This window comes from Ambystoma mexicanum, chromosome 8, assembly GCF_040938575.1.
Source record: "Ambystoma mexicanum isolate Mex_15411 chromosome 8, UKY_AmexF1_1, whole genome shotgun sequence".
Classification (NCBI taxonomy): domain Eukaryota; kingdom Metazoa; phylum Chordata; class Amphibia; order Caudata; family Ambystomatidae; genus Ambystoma; species Ambystoma mexicanum.
Window position 1 is genome coordinate 1,402,708,894 of NC_090929.1, and position 21,088 is coordinate 1,402,729,981.

General features: G+C 45.9%; 1 protein-coding gene across 1 annotated transcript in view; it reads left to right on the forward strand.

The window, feature by feature from the left end:
* The window catches only part of PYROXD2 (pyridine nucleotide-disulphide oxidoreductase domain 2), a 984,036-nt gene that overhangs the window by 189,278 nt on the left and 773,670 nt on the right, over nucleotides 1–21,088 (forward strand). The window contains exon 5 of the mRNA XM_069611541.1: nucleotides 17,538–17,693. Within this exon, the coding sequence (XP_069467642.1) occupies nucleotides 17,538–17,693 (156 nt within the window). The remainder of the gene's footprint in view (nucleotides 1–17,537; nucleotides 17,694–21,088) is intronic.

Below are 21,088 nucleotides of genomic sequence, written 5' to 3' on the forward strand. Positions count from 1 at the left end.
CCGCACGACATACCCGCGAGAAGTGATCAGCCAGCCCACACCTCCCGCAGGTTTTTCCGACCGCAGGGCACTCTGTCATGTGGGGGAGGTCATACCCGCACTTCTGGCACGACTCCCCACTCCTTCCTGCCCTGTCTCGGGGTCCTCCACCTGGGCGTCTCACACCTCGGCCACCTCGCCACACCACACACACTTCCTCAGGCCTCCCCGACCGAGACCCTGCTTCCATCTTGCTGGCTCGGGCCTCCGCTACCTCATGGCATCTGCCCAGCTCCAGTATGCGGGGCAGCGTGATGCCTGGCTCTCTCAGGACCTGCCTCCTGAGCTTGCCAGAGGAGCATGCCTGGATCAGCATCGTGCGCATCATGTCGTCTGCGTCTCCCCATGCACATCCGAGGGAGAGGCGGCGTAAGCGACCGTAGAAAGTGTCCAGTGTTTCCTCTTCCTTCTGCTTAGCCGAAAGCATAACGAACCTCTCATAGTCCACGTTCGCAAGGGGGAGGAAATGCGCGAGGAGCGCCGCCTTGGCCGCATCGTAGGAGTTATTGATGGGAGTAAGTGATTCAAATATTTCCTGGACTGCCGGTCCGGCCGAGTATAGCATGGTGGCAATCCGGCTGTCGTCATCCGTCACCTGAGCAGCCCTGAAATACATGTCGAGGCGACTCACCCATCTTCTCCATCGGGGCCCCATGCTCGAGGGTGGGCCCGATGCATCGAACTCAGGAATGGGCTGCAGGGCGGCATGGGCCGCAGGTGCGCGTGCTTGGGCCATAATGGGAAGCCCTGGTTGTCCAGGCAGCAGTCCTGCAGGGGCCTGGATCACCGGTGGAAGGACAGCCTGTTGTTGAGCAGCAGCCTGGCCACGATCGCGGGGACGTGACGCAGCTGCACCACCACTGTCCGAATCATCAGAGTCACCCATGGGTTTGAGCGCACAGGCACCCCCTACCTACTGTCCTGAGGGCCGCAACTCAAACTTCTTCCTCTCCAGGCACCCAACTTGAGGGAGGTTTCTAGGCAGGGCACCAATGGAGGCACAACATGCAGCCAAACCTGATGATGATGGAGCCAGCGAAGAAACCACAGCGCTTTGATGATGAAGGAGACAAAGAGAAAGCAGTGAATTCCCCTTGTCAAAGTCCATATCGGCCTGGGGGTTCCAAAAATTGAGCCTAGGCACTGGATGGGCCTGTACAGGCCCTGTGATGTTGGTCCTTCTCCTGGCTTTCACACGACGTAAGAGTCCCAAAATTGTGTAAAAATGCACAAAACCAGCATGGGCATGCAGGTCATAACTCCCACTTCCAATTTTTCCAAAAATTAGGCCCGTGATGTACTCACGCTCCAAACCGGAGCCTTGTGAAGTTTCACGGCCTACAAGACAAAATGGCCGCCGGCCGCGTGTGCGTCCCGCGACCCGGCATGAAGCGAAGCGATGCTTCGTTCCGCTTCCATTCAAAAATTCGGAATGAACAATTTCACCGCCGGGCCCGGGTCTCCCTCATCACTCGTCGCCACTGTTGGGGGCGGGTCAGAGCCCCCACGCGGTCCCGTAAGCCCCTTCACCCAAGGACTCACACGGGCACCAGTCCTTCCAGTTCGGGCTTCCCGGTCGCTCTGCCGCGGCCGGGAACACCCCCTTTATTTATACAAACTGCGGCGGCGTGATACGTCACGCCGCCGCGTGCGCCCGTCATCGGGCGGCGCCACAATTCCCTACCCGTGTATAGCTGGGAGGGCAGTCAGATGCAACTGCTTCATTTACCATGCTAAAGTCAGCAGCAAATAGAATGGAGCCCAGCTCTTGCCACGTCAAAAGGTTTTATAGCAGCCTTGTTTCTGGCAGTTAGAGCTCTCACAGCTCCAACAGCGTCCCTCCAGTGCCGAGAAATCTGGGATTCTGGCATTAAAGTCACCACAAATCAGAACAGGATGAGCATTATCAAGTCCATCTAAAATGCTCTCTAGTTTTTTGATCATACCCAGTTGCACCCTTTCATATGGTGGAACATATATATTTAAGATAATTAGTGTTTGACAAGTGTGATGCTGTGGGGTAGCAGGAACAGTTATCCTGCCAATGAGAATGTTATCCGATGGACAGGGAATCTCCTCTATGCAAAAGACCTGCCTTACACCAAGTATGAGGCCCCCCTACGGATGGCCTCTATGGCCCTGAATAGCCAGGTACGTTATACATTTCCAGCCATCAATTATCCGTGGAGTGAGAAGCCAAGTTTCTTGGAGGGCCGCCACGTTGATCTATGTGGTCTAATAATCCATCTTTATCAGAACAGTGTGTATTACCACGTGTGTTCCAGCTCAAGAGAAGAAAAGTAGGAGAGCAGCCATTGTTAGGTACTGTTGTACTCTCGTCTCTCCACCATATTGGCCAACCACTCCCAATGGCACTCTTCTCCACCAATAGCTGAAATATTCATGTTGCTTTGATTAGCAACCCGACCGGCAGAGTTAGCAGCGTTCCTTGTGCCAGATATGGAAGTTGGGCCAATGTTCCCTAACAGGGATACAGCCCGCAATGGTAACCCCCCAGTCCCTTCACCTCTGGGGCCATGCCCATTCCTTTCATGATATAGTGTTTTGATAACTTCACAGTTATAGCCCAATTTAAGCAGAGATGCACCATGCTCCATGATGTATGCCAGAGTAGAATTTGCTCATCCTACAACATTTCCACTATTTTAATATCACTGCCCCTGATGTGTCTCAGTGGAATGGTGGTATGCAGGAGTTCTGATAAGCGTTATCGATTGATGTAGAAGCTGTCGGAGTCATGGAAAATGCTATGTATTTTTTGGGCCTTAACAGCAGATGTGATGTTGGTAGACTTAATATCCAAGAAATCAGTTCCGGTATTGTGGCCAAAGTTCACCTGAGTAATGGCATTGTTGGTGTTAGATTGTGCTCTGTTGATTGCCGTGGTCACAGCAGGTTCAGTTAATGGCTGCGTGGAAAATAACTCTTCCAAGTCATGTGAACAGTTATCTTGCTAGCGCAGAGATGTTTTAGGTTTTGCATAATATGCATCTTTCATTCTATTGGCAGCTTCACATACACTCGCCCCATTGTGCTTATTATTCTGCATGTGATGGTCTTGACCACCCTCCTTAGTGGACACTCGTATCATTTGAATATAGCATTTGATTTCAGACGATACTTATGAGACACAGTATTAGGGTGAATTGTGTTCCTCGTGTCATATAGGGTAGAAGTAAGTCCTGCCTGAGCAGCAGGAAAGATCAAAATGGCAGACTCACTTAATAGCTTCTGTAGGGTATTCAGTATTCAGGTATAATCTTCTTTCTCTGGTACCAAATACTGGAATTTGGATCAATCACCAGTCAGGGTGAACTTAATTAGAAATAGAGTGTTCCAGCACTGGAGCGGTCATATAATTCATCCTATTGTCCATGGCCTCAATTTGTGCAGAAATAGAGTTCAAGGCTTTAGTTATGTTGGTCATCCCAATGTTTTTGGGCTCTACTACAGCACACAGTTTCACCAACTTAACATCGATGGTATTGCACTTGAAGGTCAACTTGACCAGTAAGTTCTCAAATATGCCAAACATAGCTTCAAATGTAGTGCTATCATTTGTGAGATAGCTTAATGCCTCTGTGGCAGTTCTCACCTGCAACGAGGAGGTAGACCTAAAGATTGCAGGCAGCGACTGTGTAGATGTAGAGTGTGTTGTTATATTGCCATCCTGAATGTAAGATTGAACCATTGAGGCTTGTGTGGGACTGGATACCCGACTGGTCAGTTGTTCCTCATGAGTGAGATGTGCCTCCATGGTCTGTGCAGCTGATAATTCTGAGCATGTAATCACCGGACTGATGGGCGGGTTTGTAGTGGTGGGCAAACCCAGATTACCATCAGTCAGATCTTCCATATGCCCTGGAGCTGGGATAATCAAAGCCTGCACAACGGATTCTATAATCTTGGTGCCTATACATGGAAGCTTGGCACTTAGTTCTTCAGTGAGTTCTGCATTTAGGTCACCAGAGGCTTCCTGTAGAGCATTGTCCGAAGCCTGATAAAAATCAGTGATTTTGGTGTTGTGCTTAGGCCTATTCATTGAATCGCCAATAACTACGGTTGATAGGCGCTGTGGACTGCTTTGAGAATTCATTTTGGGTGTGGTTAAGTCTATGTGTTATGATTCTCCTCCAGACCCCCTTCCATCCGACATAGCCGTAACATAGTATGGTTATTTTCCACTTCTTCTGAGGTAGACGTAAGGAAGGGAGAGTCAGAGGACGGAATATTTGTTTTATGCATAACCACAGCACACTTAGATGCATGTGCTGCAGCAACGGTGGTAGCTCGATGCTTCGTTGTGTGTCCAACTGCGACGGACTCAATAAAGAGACAGGAATCTGCTACAATCCTTTTACAGAAATGTTGACTTGTTTATGTACTGTAAATATGCAGTGGCAGTCATGGTAGTTCCAATAAATAGTGGACAAATTATCACACAAGTGTAAGTTTACCGGTCAGAACTGGCTCGTTGTTGCAGAGCACCAAAGGAGATCAGGAGTCATCCGTCTGCGCCTTCACGCCCAAACTCCAAAACACTCAGCTCACTCTGCGTGCTTCGCGTGGAGTGAGGTTTTTGTTACAGAGTCCTCCTTCTTAAGTTGACAATAATGAAGGTGGTAGAAAGACTCAGGAACAGCACAGTGTAGTTCAGGATTCAAAATTGACACGGCATCCACAGCCTTTCTCCAAAACACTAAGCTCACTCTGCACGCTCCTCGTGGAGTGAGGATTTTGTTACAGAGTCCTCCTCCTTCTCGAGTTGACAATGATGATGGTGGTTGAAAGACACTGGAACAGCACAGTGTAGTTCAGGATTTCAAATTGACACTGCAGCCACAGCCTTTCTCCAAAACACTCAGCTGAATCCCTTTTGAGAAAATACATTCTGTTCTATCCTTCTTTGTCTCTCAATCCCATCTCAAACCTTGAATCTCCCCAGACATTCAAAAACCTAGGTGCAACGTACAAGTACACCTTCGGCAATGGTAGCAATCACACTCTCCTACCCCCCCTTAGCCTGTTCAAAGAGTCATTCCTCACACTCTCCTCTGCACTTGGCTAGGCCAAATCCTTATACTATACCTCTGCATCTCTCTTTTCCCCTGTCTGCAAGATAGTCAGAGCCCACCAGGCCAAGCCTTGATCTCCCTGCCCACTCTCCTTTTCCTCCTCTCTCTTGGCAGATGACTTTGCCTGTTTTTTCTCCCTTAAAATATCTCAGATTCAGAACAACCTACCCACTTTCCTCTCGCTCTCCTGTGTCCTCTCTCTTTCTACATATTATTCTCCCAACCTTTCCCTTCACTCCTTTCTGATTTCCTGCCTACCTTCCTAACTGTTTTGATTCCTATCCTCAGGTTGGCTGACCCTTCTTGCACCTCTTCAAACCTTTACAGCACAAATTCTGAAGGTGCTTGTCCCCTTATCCCCCACTCATTAATCTTCTCTCTTTAATGTCTCCAGATCTTCTGGGATTGTCCTCCAAACTTTCGACAAAGTAGCCATTGTGATTAATCTCCTAAAACATCTACATCTGATCCTAACAATCCAGCTGACTACTGCTCTGTCTCTGTTCTCCCCACTATTCCAAAATATTTGAGTGTATGGTCTTGAACTGAATCACCTCATATCTGGGAATCCATCAGATTAATGACCCTCTGCAGTCTGGCCTTTTGCAGCTGTCACTCCATGGACACCGCTCTTACTCATGTCCCTAACTTCTTCACCTCTGCCCACTACTCCAGATCCTAATACTTTTTGAACTCTTCTCTCCATTAGTGCCCACCTTGACTTTCTGGGTTTTACCATTAACTGAATTGCATTCTACCTGTCTGGTCGCTTGTTCACCAGACCATAGAATTGGGCGAAATCATTGGACACTCCTATTCCCGTTGGTGTGTTTCAAGGGTCTATCCTTAACCCCTCTCCCCTATTCTTTTTTTATTTCTCTTAGTTTTGCTTCACTGACAACACCTTTTCCCCATTAATTTTCTTCTCCCTGAATCTCTCCTCTAAAATCACCAATTCTGACAGCTACATGTCAATGGATGGCACTTCGTTCTCTCATTTTGAACACACCAAAGACAAAAGTCCTCTATCTCCCAGCCTCCCAGGGCCACACCCTTCTGTCTTCCCTATCATTTCTTCCAACACGCTTAGCCCAGCCCACCTACTAGCTTGCAACCTAGGGGTCCTCTTTGACAAGATCCTTTATTTTTAGAAGTTCATCACATCCACTGCCACAGCTGCCAGGTAGCCTGAACATCTGCAAATTCCTACCTCATTTGTCCTTCCTTTCTGTGAAGATGCTTATAGCTACCCTTGATTTTATTCACCTAATCTACTGCTCCAGCCCAGGAGTGGGCCTCCCCTCTACTCCTTCATCCCTTTGGAACAGGTCATCAACTTTGCTATTCACACCATCTTCCTTCTTCCCAGACCTGCTCACACCGTCAGCCAGCGACTACAATTGGAATGGCCATCTATGCATAGCCACTCCCTTTTTGAATGTCATCTTCTTGTACTTAAATCCATTCATGGTCTTGCACCACCCTACCTCTGTTCCTCTATCTCTCATTACTCCATGACTCTCTTGTGCTACCTCATGCTTTTGCTCTGTCTCCGTAATTACTCCACACCTCTTGAACTCTCTACCAGCGGACATCAAACCCATCCCCACAGACAGAGGTTTTAAGGTGCCTCTAAAAAATCACTACCTCTCTCAGGAGTTAGCTGTCCCTTCCCTAATACCCTCCTCCCATTCCTGCATCCCCTATTCCCATTTCTCATACACTCCCAACCCTGTCTCCCCACCACTCATGCACATCCTACTCTTATATCAGTAATACTACTGGCCATACTGTATAAACTATGTTGTACTGATTGCAATGTAATGTCTTTTCTATTTTTTTCACTCTATCTTTACCACCACCCACCACTATTACTGGTTTTCTGTTCATCCACAATGAACCCTTCCCTCCCTACCTCCCGAGTTACCCTGTACCCATCTATTCTTTTCAAAATTATCTTTTCTTCAAATAAATATAATTACAAATACAACATCTTTTGTTTCTCCATGAGCCAGGTCTCTGTGATTTAACCACTTGTCTCTTCGATGCTTGTCTTGCCGGAACCACAAGAGGCTTGTTTTCCATTCCCATTCCCTGATTCCATATCGCTATATTGCTATGCTCCAGGCAGTTTTGGTGACGTCCAGTTAGGGTTCTGGTCTTACAGAGAGCCAAGAATGGGAGGAATGCCTCAGACATCTCCTGTATTCTTCCTTAGTGGCCTGAACCAGTGGCGGTCCCCAACACCTAAGATCACCCCGGTCCCAACCTCTAGCATGAAGTAGAGATGTTCATCACATACTTACTTCTCCCCTTCTGTGATTCTTCCCCTTCAAACCTGAGCCTCTATGAAATAGTCCTGAGTGTTTCCGTTTGCCTCTGTTTGCAGTACCGATCAATATTTTTTGGTGAGGATTCCAGGAAAGCCCTGGGCTATTTCCAGATATCCTGCCCACATGTTTCTGACTAGTCAACACTGCCCACTCTTAGTGTTTTTCAGTCCAGGTCCTACTTCTTGGCCACCAGCATAGTAGCTTGTCCTTCTCTCCTGGCCTGGTCAATCCATTGCAGGAAAGAACGTAAGTGCAGAGGGTAATTTTTCTGGTAGGTGATGTATCAATGCTGCTTCCATCAGGACACTTTCTCCTTCCATTTGAGATCTATGTGTGCTTTAGGGTAGATCACCTGATCCCAGTGGATGCAGGTTTTAGGAACAAGCAGGTTTGACCAAAGGTTGTTTCGGTAGGACCAGAGCTGCTGGAATACCCATTTCACAACTTCTGGAGCTCAGCAGCAAAGTACTGCTTCCCTATCCAGATCTATTTTGACATATTGGTCCTCACCTCCAGCTTCTTGGGGAAACTTCTCCAAATTTCCTACTGAGTCCTCTGCTTTTCACCTCTACTCCTAAATGGCTCGTAGCTGCCTGGGGGAGAAGTAACTTGTCTATATTGGCTCTTCTTATGGTTCTTCTGGGACACATGCATGCACATGCCGGCAATACGGTCCATCTTACCAGAGGGTAAACATTTCACTATGGGCCATTCAATAGCTCCTTCTGGGCATATTGACTATGTGCTTTGAGATACTTACTGGGACATCTGGCTGATTTCCTGGAGCTGGCCAATGTCCCCATACTTCCAAGTTCTGGAAGAGCTTGAAGCCTGTAAATGGGTGGCCCACCAGTTTTTTTGGGTCATGTGCTGGCTCCCATCCTGACAATGACTACAGCATGGATATGGTATGACTGATATGCCCACTTTTGTTGGGTGGCTATTCGGACAACCTGCACAGTACAACAGCTACACCCTCCAACACTGGATAGCCTGCTTCTGTTGTCAAGGACAGTGTGCCTGTCATTTTGTGCATTGGAGGTATGGCTCAGCGAGTTTCAGAACTGCTCTAATGTAAGGATTTCCTTTAATTCTTCTGGCATCAAGCCCTATATTCACTTATTTATTGCACTTTGAATCCTATAGAACAGCTGCCATGGAGTTTGCATAGGTTGTAGCTATGGGTCTCATAGCCATTGGTGATAATGCTCTAGTTGCCTAGCCTCTTCAGGATCCCATTTTTAAGATCATCTTATCTGGTGTCTCCATCTGGGCCCAAACCAGGTAGGGTGCTGGCAACTCACCAGTCAGAAGAGCGGTGATGAAGTGACCCCAAATGTTCTTTTTACCGTTTTGTGGTTTCTACTTCTCGCTCAAGATTAGTGAAAGAGGCGCCCTTGCTCTTCCACTTTGCAATACGTGTACACGTCCTCCCATTGTGGGTGTGGTGCCTGACAAAACAATGCCATGTTTCTTTTAGTTCTCTGACGATGTTCTGTTTGCTATCCACCTGTTACTTTAAAGGTGTTTGAGAGCATATTGTTGTCTAGTTTGATGTCCACTTTGCCCTCCTAACTTTCCCACCCAGTTTGGGTCAGGTTCTCAGGATCTTCGATCACTTAAGGTATGGGTAATGCTTTAAGGCTGGGTTTCTCAGGCTTAGGATGGAGAGCAACAGTCCATCTGGCTGGCAAGGATGGCTTGAATCCTGTTTGATTTCTGGCATCCTAACAAGGCTGTGGCCTTGCAGCCCTCCCTCATGGATTCCTCCAATTCTTCACAGGGGCAAACTTCTCAACATTGTCGATTGCTAGAGAAGCAAGCATTGGCGTAGGAAACAGTTTGGGCTATTGTGTAGGCATGTGCTAAACACTGGCATAATGACCATGAGATCGCAACCGCTGATAAATAGAATGATTACCTGGGCTTTTTTGAGGGGGGATAGGTCAGGGGCAACGCATTTGTCTTGAAAGCAAGACAAGGCAGTGCAACACAGGTTCGAATCCCGATCCTGCGCTTAGAAACCAATATCTGGTTTTAAGCACATTATGAAAGAACAATTATAATAATTAATTATGTACCTAGCAAATGCGTATCTAATACCTCAAACCAAAACTATTGGGTTTGTCATTGCTTGTTTTTAACTGGACTTCAGTGCATGTGAGATTGTTGTGGTGGGGCCATTATATTAGGGACATTTCTCCGTAAAACTAATCACTAGAAAAGTAAAAATATTCCATAGGTAAAGTCATTACAATGATAATGTGAAGCGTGTTGCTATGAATTCATGGCAAATCAATGGTGGCAGCTGTAAAAGGCAGGGAAGATCATAGATTGGATGCAAATCCCCTGCTAAAAGCACTGAGTGAGTCCCTCTCTGGGACGCATTCCATTAAATGACAGCAACTGAACCAGTTCCAACTAAGGCACCCGCAGAATGTTCACCTTTCAGCAAATCACAACGCTAGACACACAAAAGGAGGCAGCAATGACATATTATTAAGGCATATGTGTTTTCATTCACATTGGTGTCTACCACTGTTTATTATCCATCCATACATCGCCACACAATCAAATGCCCTTCATCTAGTAGTCAACCATCTTCAGAATATTGTATTCCTATCTCCAGTAGCATGTCCTTATTCATCCATCTATCCTCATAATCATTAATTCAAACATCCCCCTCACTCTCATTCATTCACCAATCCTCACATTTGTATGTATTAATCCACCTCTTCTGCACCACCTCTCTACTCTTTCTGCTTGTCTCGTTACATTTTACCCACTCTCATCAGTGTGTCTGAGTGGATGAAATCAGAACATGTTTCCACCAAACCTTAGCCATAACATTTGGTATTGCTTTAAGGTCATATTCTTTTTAGCTTCGAAGATGTAATAAAATCTACATCATACATGCAAACTGTAATATCTCCTTCACTGATTGCTTCCTTTCTGTAACATGTCACTTTTCCCTTTGAACAGCGCTATGATGACCCTCTGGGCATCACCCGCTATTTACAAAACTTGATTAATACATTAATAAATAAAATGATGCTCCTGTAATTACCCGAGTCAACTTGCATTCAGGGAGAAGATGGTCCCTTTGTACCACTATGATCCTTTGAGTCTTAGAGAGATGCCATGAGAGGAGTGCATTCTGCATACTCATGCACCGCCCTCAATGAAGTGAAATTATGCTAAGGGAACAATTTTAGGATACCACTGTGCTCCATTGCGTAGTGAGACTATAGGAGTATAATGATACCTGCCTATCTGTATGGTCTAATGTCTGGAGGGTAAATCATCCTTGTGGGTAATTTCTTGAAGTTGTGCAACAATCATGGCAATGCATACTGTGAAACTTAATATTTCCTAGTCATGGGGACTCTCCCTGAAAGGCATTTGCTAATGTTCAGATAAGAATACGTATCTACAAAAAAGAATCCTGATCTCCCATCACATTATACCCAACACAGAATTGTTTTCAGGCAGTGCTACTCACCTATCAAATTTCACACATTTAAATGACAAATTATTTGCTATCCAGTAATTTCACTGAATAGAAAACATAGAATAACATTAATAACTAAACAATAATAATGAAAAAATATAAAATTTCTATATATATATATATATATTCAGTGAAAAAACTTTGTTAAAGGGACATTATGGGTCCAAGTAAAACCGAAAAACCCTTGAAATTCGCCAGTTATGGTAAGCTAAGCAACCATAACTCGCGCCACCACCGTGCACTGCTAAGACTAACACCCACGACATCAAAGATGACATCACAAATGTCATTGATGACATCACTGATGGCATCACATGTGTATGTACTTTTCATGAAATATGTGTACAAGGGATTCTTATTATAATGTTGCGAAAAAAAGTGTCAAGGATCATTGGAGTAAATATCATACCCTAATTAGTGCATTGAACGATGCATTGATATAAATAGCATTCTATTATGGGGTTCTATCTAGTATACTAACCTACTAATGAAGAAACATAGCATTGTGTGCAGCGTACAAGATGAAGGTATAATATTCGTAATGTTAATATGTTGAATAATGAAATGATAATCGTTTTCTTAATAGATTTTTGTGTACTGTGAAATATGTAATAAGTAGCTAATAAAACCCATGTATTACATAATTGCATTACTATAGACAAAACACAAAGAGACAAGAACACATACCAATATGGGTATATACAGGGAAAGTGAAGTTAGCAAAAAAGCACAAGTAGTAGCACAAACAATTCATAACCTAACTGATTATTTTCATGCAAATAAATGATTGCTATGTTTCAAAGCTGTTATGTACCCTATGTATATGCATCACTTGATGTGATTGGACCCTAAGGAAAGTAGTGTGAGTACAATGTATACAAATATGACCATATACAGGGAAAGTACAGCCATAAAAAAACAACAGGACTATCAGAAAGTGCAGATAAATCTATTGATTATCTTTATGCACAAAAAGGATTGCTGTTTTTAAAGCTTGTGTCTTCCCCTATGTATATGTTTCATATGATGTGACTGGACTCTAAGGGAATTACTATAAGAACCTACTTGTAGGATAAGTCTTCAAATAAAATACAATTTTTAGTTTCTGACTGTTTGTGAGAGAAAACCATGTGGCCTAGATATGTCAGCAAAAGAAAAAAGAGTGAGCCAGACATGTGATGTCATCAGTGATGTCATCAATGACATTTGTGATGTCATCGTTGATGTCGTGGGTGTTAGTCTTAGCAGTGCACGGTGGTGGCGCGAGTTATGGTTGCTTAGTTTACCATAACTGGCGAATTTCAAGTGTTTTTCGGTTTTACTTGGAACCATAATGTCCCTTTAACAAAGTTTTTTCACTGAATGTCATAGGTTTTTAGTAGCGCAACTTAACCCTAACGTCCCTTTAACAAAGTTTTTTTACTGAATTTCATAGGTTTTTAGTAGCGCAACTTAACCATAACGTCCCGTTAACAAAGTTTTGCCAGAGGACGATACGGACAGCGTCCTCTGGACACCCCCATTTTTTTATATGTACGAAGATTTCAGGACACCGCGAGTGTTTTTAGAACACTTTCATCTTGCCAACGAACAATACAGACAACGTCTTCAGGACACCCCCTGCGAACATTCCAGGACCCCACGAGTGTTCTTAGAACACTTTCAACTTGACACCGAATCCATTCTGTTTATTTACGAACATTTCAGAACAGCCGTGTTGTCCGCAGACAAATCGAACAGAACTAAAGCATCTAGCACATAAAAAAATACAACATTGCACCTATCTCATACTCTCCCACCCTCCCCAAACACTCTTACATACCAACACACTCCACTAAATATAATTTTTAAACCAAGTTTCACCTCGCTGTTCGCGGTCGTCCGCGAATGCAAGATGTCGGGCGCCACTAAAATCTGACGCACTCCACGCCCCACGCCCCACGTCGTCCAATCAGCAAACACGTCGGATGTCCGTGGACATCGCGCAAGCCGCTCGGTCAAACAGGGCACTGTCCGTGGAGCGAACCGGGAAGTCCGTCCGCAGAGCGAACGGAGATATCACTCATTTTTTTGCCTTACATTTTGGTCATTTTTTAAAAAACGACTGCACGGATTTACACCAAATTTGCAAAATCACGCTTTCAGGACCAAGCCCCCGCTCCTGCCGCAAATTTGGTGTAAATCCATCTAGCGGTTTGGGCTGTAGGCGCGCGCAAAGTTTTTTCCCATTATGTCTATGGGAAAAAACAAAAGTTTTGGGACCTACCTATAACTTTGCCCCCCCTGGACCAGACCTCTCCAAACTTTCCAAGAATATTCAGAGTGGGCCATATACTTTCTTTGCAAAGTTTGGTGAGGATTCGTCCAGAGGGAGCGAAGTTATAAGCCACCCACAAAATGCTCTTCCTATGGAAACACCAACTTAACCATAACTACATGGACGCTACTGCGTCCATGTAATTACACAGCCACATTAGTGGCTGTGTAGTTATGGTTATGTTGCTGTTTACATAGGAAGAGCACTTTTTGGGCGGCCTATAACTCTGCTGCCCCTGGGCGATTCGTCACCAAACTTTGCAAAAAAAAGTATATGGGCCACTGAATTTTTTTGCAAAGTTTGGTGATGTTTGGTGCAGGGGGGCAAAAGTTATGGGGGGGTCCCAAAATGTCTTTTTTTCCCATAGACTGAATGGGGGAAAAACTTTGCGCACGCCTACAGGTCAAACCATTGGACGGATTTTCACCAAATTTGCGGCAGGGGCTTGGTCCCGAAAGCATGCTTTTGTAAATTTGGTGACAATCCGTCCAGTAGTTTCCTTTAAAATGACCAAAAAATATGTCTAAAAAAATTAGTGATATCTATGTCCGCTGCGTGGTCACACTTCCCTGTTCGCTCCACGGACAAGATACCGATTGGCCAGGGGGTGGCGTCATGACCGTGGACATGCAACGTCTTCGCCGATTGGCTGCAGCGAGCCGTGATGTGCATCAGAATGTGTGGATGCACCCGTCATCTTGGATCCGACGACAGCGTGGTCGCCACCAGAGGCAAAATGCTGTTTCGGAAACTGTTTTGGTCTCTCTGTACAGTGCTTGGGGACGTTCAGAGAGTAAGAGATGGGTGAAATACTGTACTTGTTTGGGCAGCAGGTGTTAATGATATATTCGCCATGCCAGCCTTGTCCAGAATGTTTCTAAGTACTGAAAATGAATGCTCTCATAAGGATAGTACTTCGTCCGTGCTGTGCGCAGGCAACTTCAAACTGTTCTAAGGGCATGCGTGGTGTTAGTGAATATTACAATTGAGTACATGCTGCAGTTACTATTTTTGTTTGTATGAGTGTGCTACTAATTTATACACCACCATGGGTGTGATATGCTGCGGTGGTTGTGGTAAGGGCCTAGAGTCTTAGGTGCATGGCCGTAGGCCGTAGGCCGAAAGCCATACTCCCAAAACGCTAGGCCCTGGTCACAACCACCGCAGCATATCACAGCTATACCTACACCCGTAGTCTCGCATATTGATCAGGTGTTTGTGGGGAGGGCCTAGAGTCTTGGATGCATGGCCAAAGGCCATGTATACAAGATCAAATTTGTACGTACAGAATGTATAAGGCACTATGGGTGCAATATGCTGCAGTAGTTGTCAACAGTATGTAGAGTCTTGGCTGCATGGCTGAAGGCCATGCACCAGAAAACACAGTTATAAGCACTGCCGTTATACGTCACTATGGGTTTGATATACTGGACATCCATGCATTCACATATATATGGTCTTACACCCAAGACTCTAGCATCTGGCCACAACCACTGCAGCATAGCACAGCTATAGATACACCCGTAGTATTAAACATCAATCAGGTGGTTGTGGGTAGGGCCTAGAGTCTTGGGTGCATGGCCGAAGGCCCTGTACCCAAGACCATATTTATACGTAGTGAAGTTACAAGCGAGAATGGGTGCGATATGCTGTGGTGGTTGTGGCCAGGATTTAGAGTCTTGGGTGCATGGACGAAGGCCATTGAAGTTACAAGCCACAATGGGTGCGATATGCTGTGGTGGTTGCGGCCAGGACGTAGAGTCTTCGGTGCATGGCTGAAGGCCATGCACCCCAGAACAAAGTTATAAGCACTAAAGTTATAAGGCAACATGGATTTTATATAGTGCAGTGTTTGTGGGCAGGATGTAGAGTTTTGGGTGCATGGCTGCAGGCTGTAGGCAATACATCATACTCCTAAAACTCTAGGTCCTGGCCAGAACCACCACATCATATTACAGCATTGCACACACCCGTAGTATTGCTTAGCAGCCAGATGGTTCTGGGGAGGGTGTACAGTCTTGGGGGCATGGCCGAGGGCCATGACCCCAAGAACGACCTTATAAGCAGTGGAGTTAAAAGCCACTGTACACCCATACATTCAAATATCTATGGACATACATCCAAACCTCTAGGGTCTGCCCACAACCACTGCAGCATATTACACAGCCACGTTAGTGGCTGTCTAGTTATGGTGAAGTTGCTGTTTACATAGGAGTAAGAGATGGGTGAAATACTGTACTTGTTTAGGTGGCAGCTGTTAATGATGTATTCGCCATGCCCGCCTTTTCCAGGATGTTTGTAAGTAGTGAAAATGAGGAGTCTCATAAGGATAGTACTTCAGTCTGTGCTGTGCGCAGGCAACTTCAAACTGTTCTAAGGACACGTGTGGTGTTAGCGAACATTACAATTGAGTGCATGCTGTAGTTACTATTTTTGTTTGTATGAGTGTGCTGCTAATTTATACACCGCCATGGGTGTGATATGCTGTGGTGGTTGTGGTCAGGGCCTAGAGTCTTGGGTGCATGGCCGTAGGCCGTAGGCCATACTCCCAAGACGCTAGGCCCTGGCCACAACCACCGCAGCATATCACAGCTATACCTACACCCATAGTCTTGCATATTGATCAGGTGTTTGTGGGGAGGGCCTAGAGGCTTGGATGCATGGCCAAAGGCCATGTACAGAAGATCAAATTTGTACGTAGAGAATGTATAAGGCACTATGGGTGCAATATGCTGTGGTAGTTGTGGACAGTATGTACAGTCTTGGCTGCATGGCCGAAGGCCATGCACCCGAAAACACAGTTATAAGCACTGCAGTTATAAGCCACTATGTGGTTGATATACTGGACACCCATGCATTCACATACATATGGCCTTACACCCAAGACTCTAGCCTCTGGCCACAACCACTGCAGCATATCACAGATATAGATACACCCGTAGTATTAAACATCAATCAGGTGGTTGTGGGGAGGGCCTAGAGTCTAGAGTCAATACCACATTTATACGTAGTGAAGTTACAAGCGAGAATGGGTGCGATATGCTGTGGTGGTTGTGGCCAGGACGTAGAGTCTTGGGTGCATGGCCGAAGGCTACGGGTGTGTACGGGTGTGTGCAATGCTGTAATATGATGTGGTGGTTCTGGCCAGGACCTAGAGTTTTAGGAGTATGCCGTACGGCCTACGGCCTGCAGCCATGCACCCAAAACTCTACATCCTGCCCACAAACACTGCACTATATAAAATCCATGTTGCCTTATAACTTTAGTGCTTATAACTTTGTTCTGCGGTGCATGGCCTTTGGCCTTGCACCCAAGACTCTACCTCCTGGCCGCAACCACCACAGCATATCGCCAGTTATGGTAGGCTAAGCAACCATACCTGCCCGCACCACTGTGCACTGCTAACACTAACACCCAGGACATGAAAGGTGGCATCACAAAGGTCATTGATTACATCACTGATGATATCACATGTGTTTTTGTTCACTGCCAAATATATATATATATGTATATTCAGTAAAAAAAACTTTGTTAAAGGGACGTTATGGTTCACAGTAAAACCGAAAAACACTTGACGTTCGCTAATTATGGTAAACTAAGCAACCATAACTCGCGCCACCTACGTGCATTGCTAAGACTAACACCCAGGACATGAAAGTTGACATCACAAATGTCATTGATGACATTGCTCCTGAAGATTGAAGACTGGATAAACGATTGAACAACCCATGAAAACCTATAAATGGTCTCATTGGGCCTTAAAGAAGATCTGGACATGTTTAAAATCTTTTGTGATGTATATGTGTACTTTTATGAGGAGTGACTCTAGCTCCAAAGGGACGCTGACCCTTATCCACAGCTATGTCAATGGAAACAAAGCACTGAGCACATTCACAATAGTAATCATTTTCGATCTTCAATTCTTATTCTGTACCATCTGCCTAAAATAATAGTTTTTTCAACACTTCACAAAGAGCCAGATATTTTACGTTGTTAGCATTGTTGTAAATAATTTATCTTTGGTACTACCAGATACAATAATCTGTGTGTTCTCTTTAGTGAAAATCATGTAAAATGTCTGAGCATGCTGCTTGAAGGAATGTAACATAATTCTCTTGCATGTGGTCACCCATCAAAGTTATTTGTATCTTTGAAGATTTTTTAATTCTTTAATCAGTAATGTATTCTTCCAAAATATTAAGTAATTCGTGTATCTTTTCATTCCTCTCTTCTATCCACAGAAGCATGGACTGAAGGTATATTTCCGTGACCCCCATGCTTTCACTCCGCTTTTGGAGGAGGGTGTGGCTGGGAAGCCACCCCGATCTCTCACGATAGGAGGTGACATGGCAGAAAACCAGCGAAATATTGGTAGATTTTCTGAAAAGGATGCAAAGGTATGATGTTCATTTGACCGCAAGACACTCCTTATCTGGTGAAAGAAATGTTCAAACTTTTCCTAGTTGGGTATAGCAAGTACCAGCCCACCAAGATACAGCACATTGATTGAGTAATCCAGTTTTCTCCAGCCTTGGATCTTTCATAAATTCACATGCTGTTAATATTCCCTGTCGTCAGGCTGGGAATCCTCGGCATCATAGAGCAGTTTAAACTAAAACTGAAAACGTTTAGTTACTTTAATGCTCTATTACAGTCATTTTGGGTAATTCTGCCCACAGCCAATAGGAAGACCACCCTTAAACCCCTCCCCTGTTGGCCATCTTCTGATTTTTTTACCGCACGTTATGGTCAGGAGTCATCATCGAGAAGCCGCCATCAGCCATGACTAGAAGTATGTCAACGGTGCTGTCGACGTCCACGACCTTGACTTATACATCATCAAAAACGGTATCTACGACCACAGCGGCGACAGCCTCATCGACGACCCCACGATGACCTTATCGATGGGAAAAAGTGCACCTTTGTATCGGGTGGTTACCACTGCCGTTGTGACCAATGTTGATGACACCCATGCCAGCACATTGTCTGCTTTATCAGCTTATCCACAGGCTACATACCCAAACCTTGGGGTGGCCGTATTACCAGGAGGTGCTATTGTATCGGATCCAAGCCCTTCCCTATGAGAGGGTGTAGAGGAGCCAGAGGAGGACACGATCATGTCACCACCTTCGTCGCCATCACACACTTCATCGTCTCCCAGAAGGCAATACAGTTCCCAGTGAAGCAAGCCTGATCAAATTACCATCTTTACCTCCTCTGCATTCATCCCAGGCACAGGACAGTTTGCCTGTGATGTGATTGCCGGCTCCAAAACTGCATCCTCAAAGAAATATTTCACTGGACATTTTATCTAACTTGACTACGCTGGTGACAACGTCACAGCAACGGTGCCTGCACCAGTCCCGATCATGATGCCTTATAGGTGTCCTCATGCAGATGTCCCGTGGTGATCCAAGGTGGTAGATGACATCCCTTGCCCCACCAGGAGAGTTGAATACCTACCTGTACCACAGTAGCTGTCAGACACTCGGACTAACACTGATCCTGACCAGTTGGAGGATGTGGTTGACACGCATTTGTCGCACACTGTCGAATTTGATGATTTCGTCACAGGTAATAATAATAAATAATAATTTGGCACTTATATAGTGCTACGAACCTTCAGGTATCTGAGCGCTGCTTATTATTACCCACGGGGTGTGGTGCTCATTTATAGACCTCGGAAGGATGAAAGGCTGAGTTTGGCCATGTCGGGATTGGAACCTGCGTTAGCAGACTCTGCACGGAGGTCAAAGCGAGCGCTCTACTCGCTGTGCCACTTGACCGGCGGTGATGAACCACATGAGATTCCGCTTGGGAACTCTTCCCCTGATGAGGTGTGGGACTTTCACGCACTCATGTCCACAGCGGACAAAATGTTCAACCTTGCACCAGAGGAGCAGTGAACGGAAAGTGCTCTGTATCAGCACAGAGAGCAGCGCAGAAAATTTGAAATTTCCATCCCGCTGTTAGAAGACACCTTGGAAGATGGCCTGGCCCTCTTGACACATCCTGCTACTGCCCTGGCTAAAAAGGACTGGATTGGCAAAAGTACAGAGCACCAGAGAGTGCTGCTGCCTGCCTCGCACCCAACCTACGCCAGACTCGCTTGTCTCTGCTGCTTCCAGGAAAGGATCGGCTAACTCTTCATCCTCCTGCTCTGTCCCACCGGACAAGGAAGGCAAATGCCTCAACGCCTTCAGCAAGAAGGTAATTACCAACGCAGCCATGACTATCAAGGCAGCAAATGCAATGGCCGTACTAGCACGCTATGATTGTGTACTATGGTACAAAATGGGTCCCCTGCAATAGAGTTTCTTCCGGAAGCCTGAAAACAAGAAACCAAAGGCTTTGACCTCTTCCATGAAGGTGAAGTGGCGTCAGACCATGCCATTACGGTCTCAGTGGACATTGCTGATACTGGGTTTCACAAGATAGGGAATGGAGCAGTTCTATGCAGGCAGGGTTGGCTAAAGACCACAGACTTTGGGCCCGAAGTCCAGTCCAGAGTCGTTGATATGCCCTTTGACAGATCTGCCCTTTTTGGAACAAAAAGTGGCTGAGGCCCTGCAGTCGATCAAAATGGACACAGAAACAGCTCACTCCTTGAGCACGCTACAGCAAAAGCACAAGTCCTTTCATTCTGGCAAAGGGCGCTATAGCAGGACTTTGCAGGATAACCCCTCCACGTACCAGTCTTCCTCCTCTTACAAGACCCTGTACTAATCAGGGGACCAGTACACAAAGAAGTCCCATTCCTAAAGGGGTTTGCAATGGCACAATGTCTCCTCCCAATCTAGGGGCCAGTCTGGCAAACAGACATGACAAGCCCAGGGCCAGGTCCTCCCGCTCCAGTACCCTAGTGGGAGGACTGTCAAGATTCATCGAAGAAAGGGCAAACACATGGGTGCTATCTCTTCTCCAGCAGGGCCACAACATTCCTCCCGTACACGAACCAGAAAAGTTGCTACACTTTTTGTTACAGGAAGTGCAAACTCTACAAATAAGGGACGCAGTGGAGAAGGTTCTAAAGGACGAAGTGGGCATGGGCGTCTACTCCTGCTACTTCCTGGTAAGGAATACATCACACAGCAAGCCAGGGGGGTGGACCTCCATACTAGACCAAAGAGTGCTCAACAAGTTCCTCAAGGCACAAACGTACAGCATTGGTCACACTACAACAGGTGTTGTCCCAACTGCAACAAGGAGATTTCTTGTTGTTCCTCGACCTCAAGGACGCCTATTTTCACATCCCATTCCCCTTCATCTACTGGGGATTAAGAACACTCAGCAGGAAGTTGCACTCTTGTCACGAGTGGGAGCTGCACGACGATCAGCTTCGTCCTGTTGTTTCAGATGTGGGGCACTGCGAAAATGTACCTTTTTGCCACCTACGACAACAGTCACTGTAAAACCTTTGCCAGCTGATTCCCCCATCCAGAGAGCCTGGGGGACGTCTTTGCGTTTCCATGGGAGGGGACATTTCTGTATACATTGTCCCTGATTCCTCTGGTGCCTCGAGTCCTACACACCTTCCAACTGTATCGGTGCAAACTGATATTAGTGGCCTCTGCATGGCTGAGACAGGTTTGGTACTTTGACCCCCCTTGCCCTCTCGTCAGTGGCGCCGATCAAGCTGCGCCAACACCAATCGCTCCTGTCCAGGAATCAGGGGGCGGTGCTGCACCACGACCTGGCCTCTCTCAATGTGATGGCCTGGCTCCTGTGTTCTTAGAATTCAGGGCTCTGTCCCTTCTACAAGATTGTCAGGAGGTCCTAGCCAGAGCAAGAG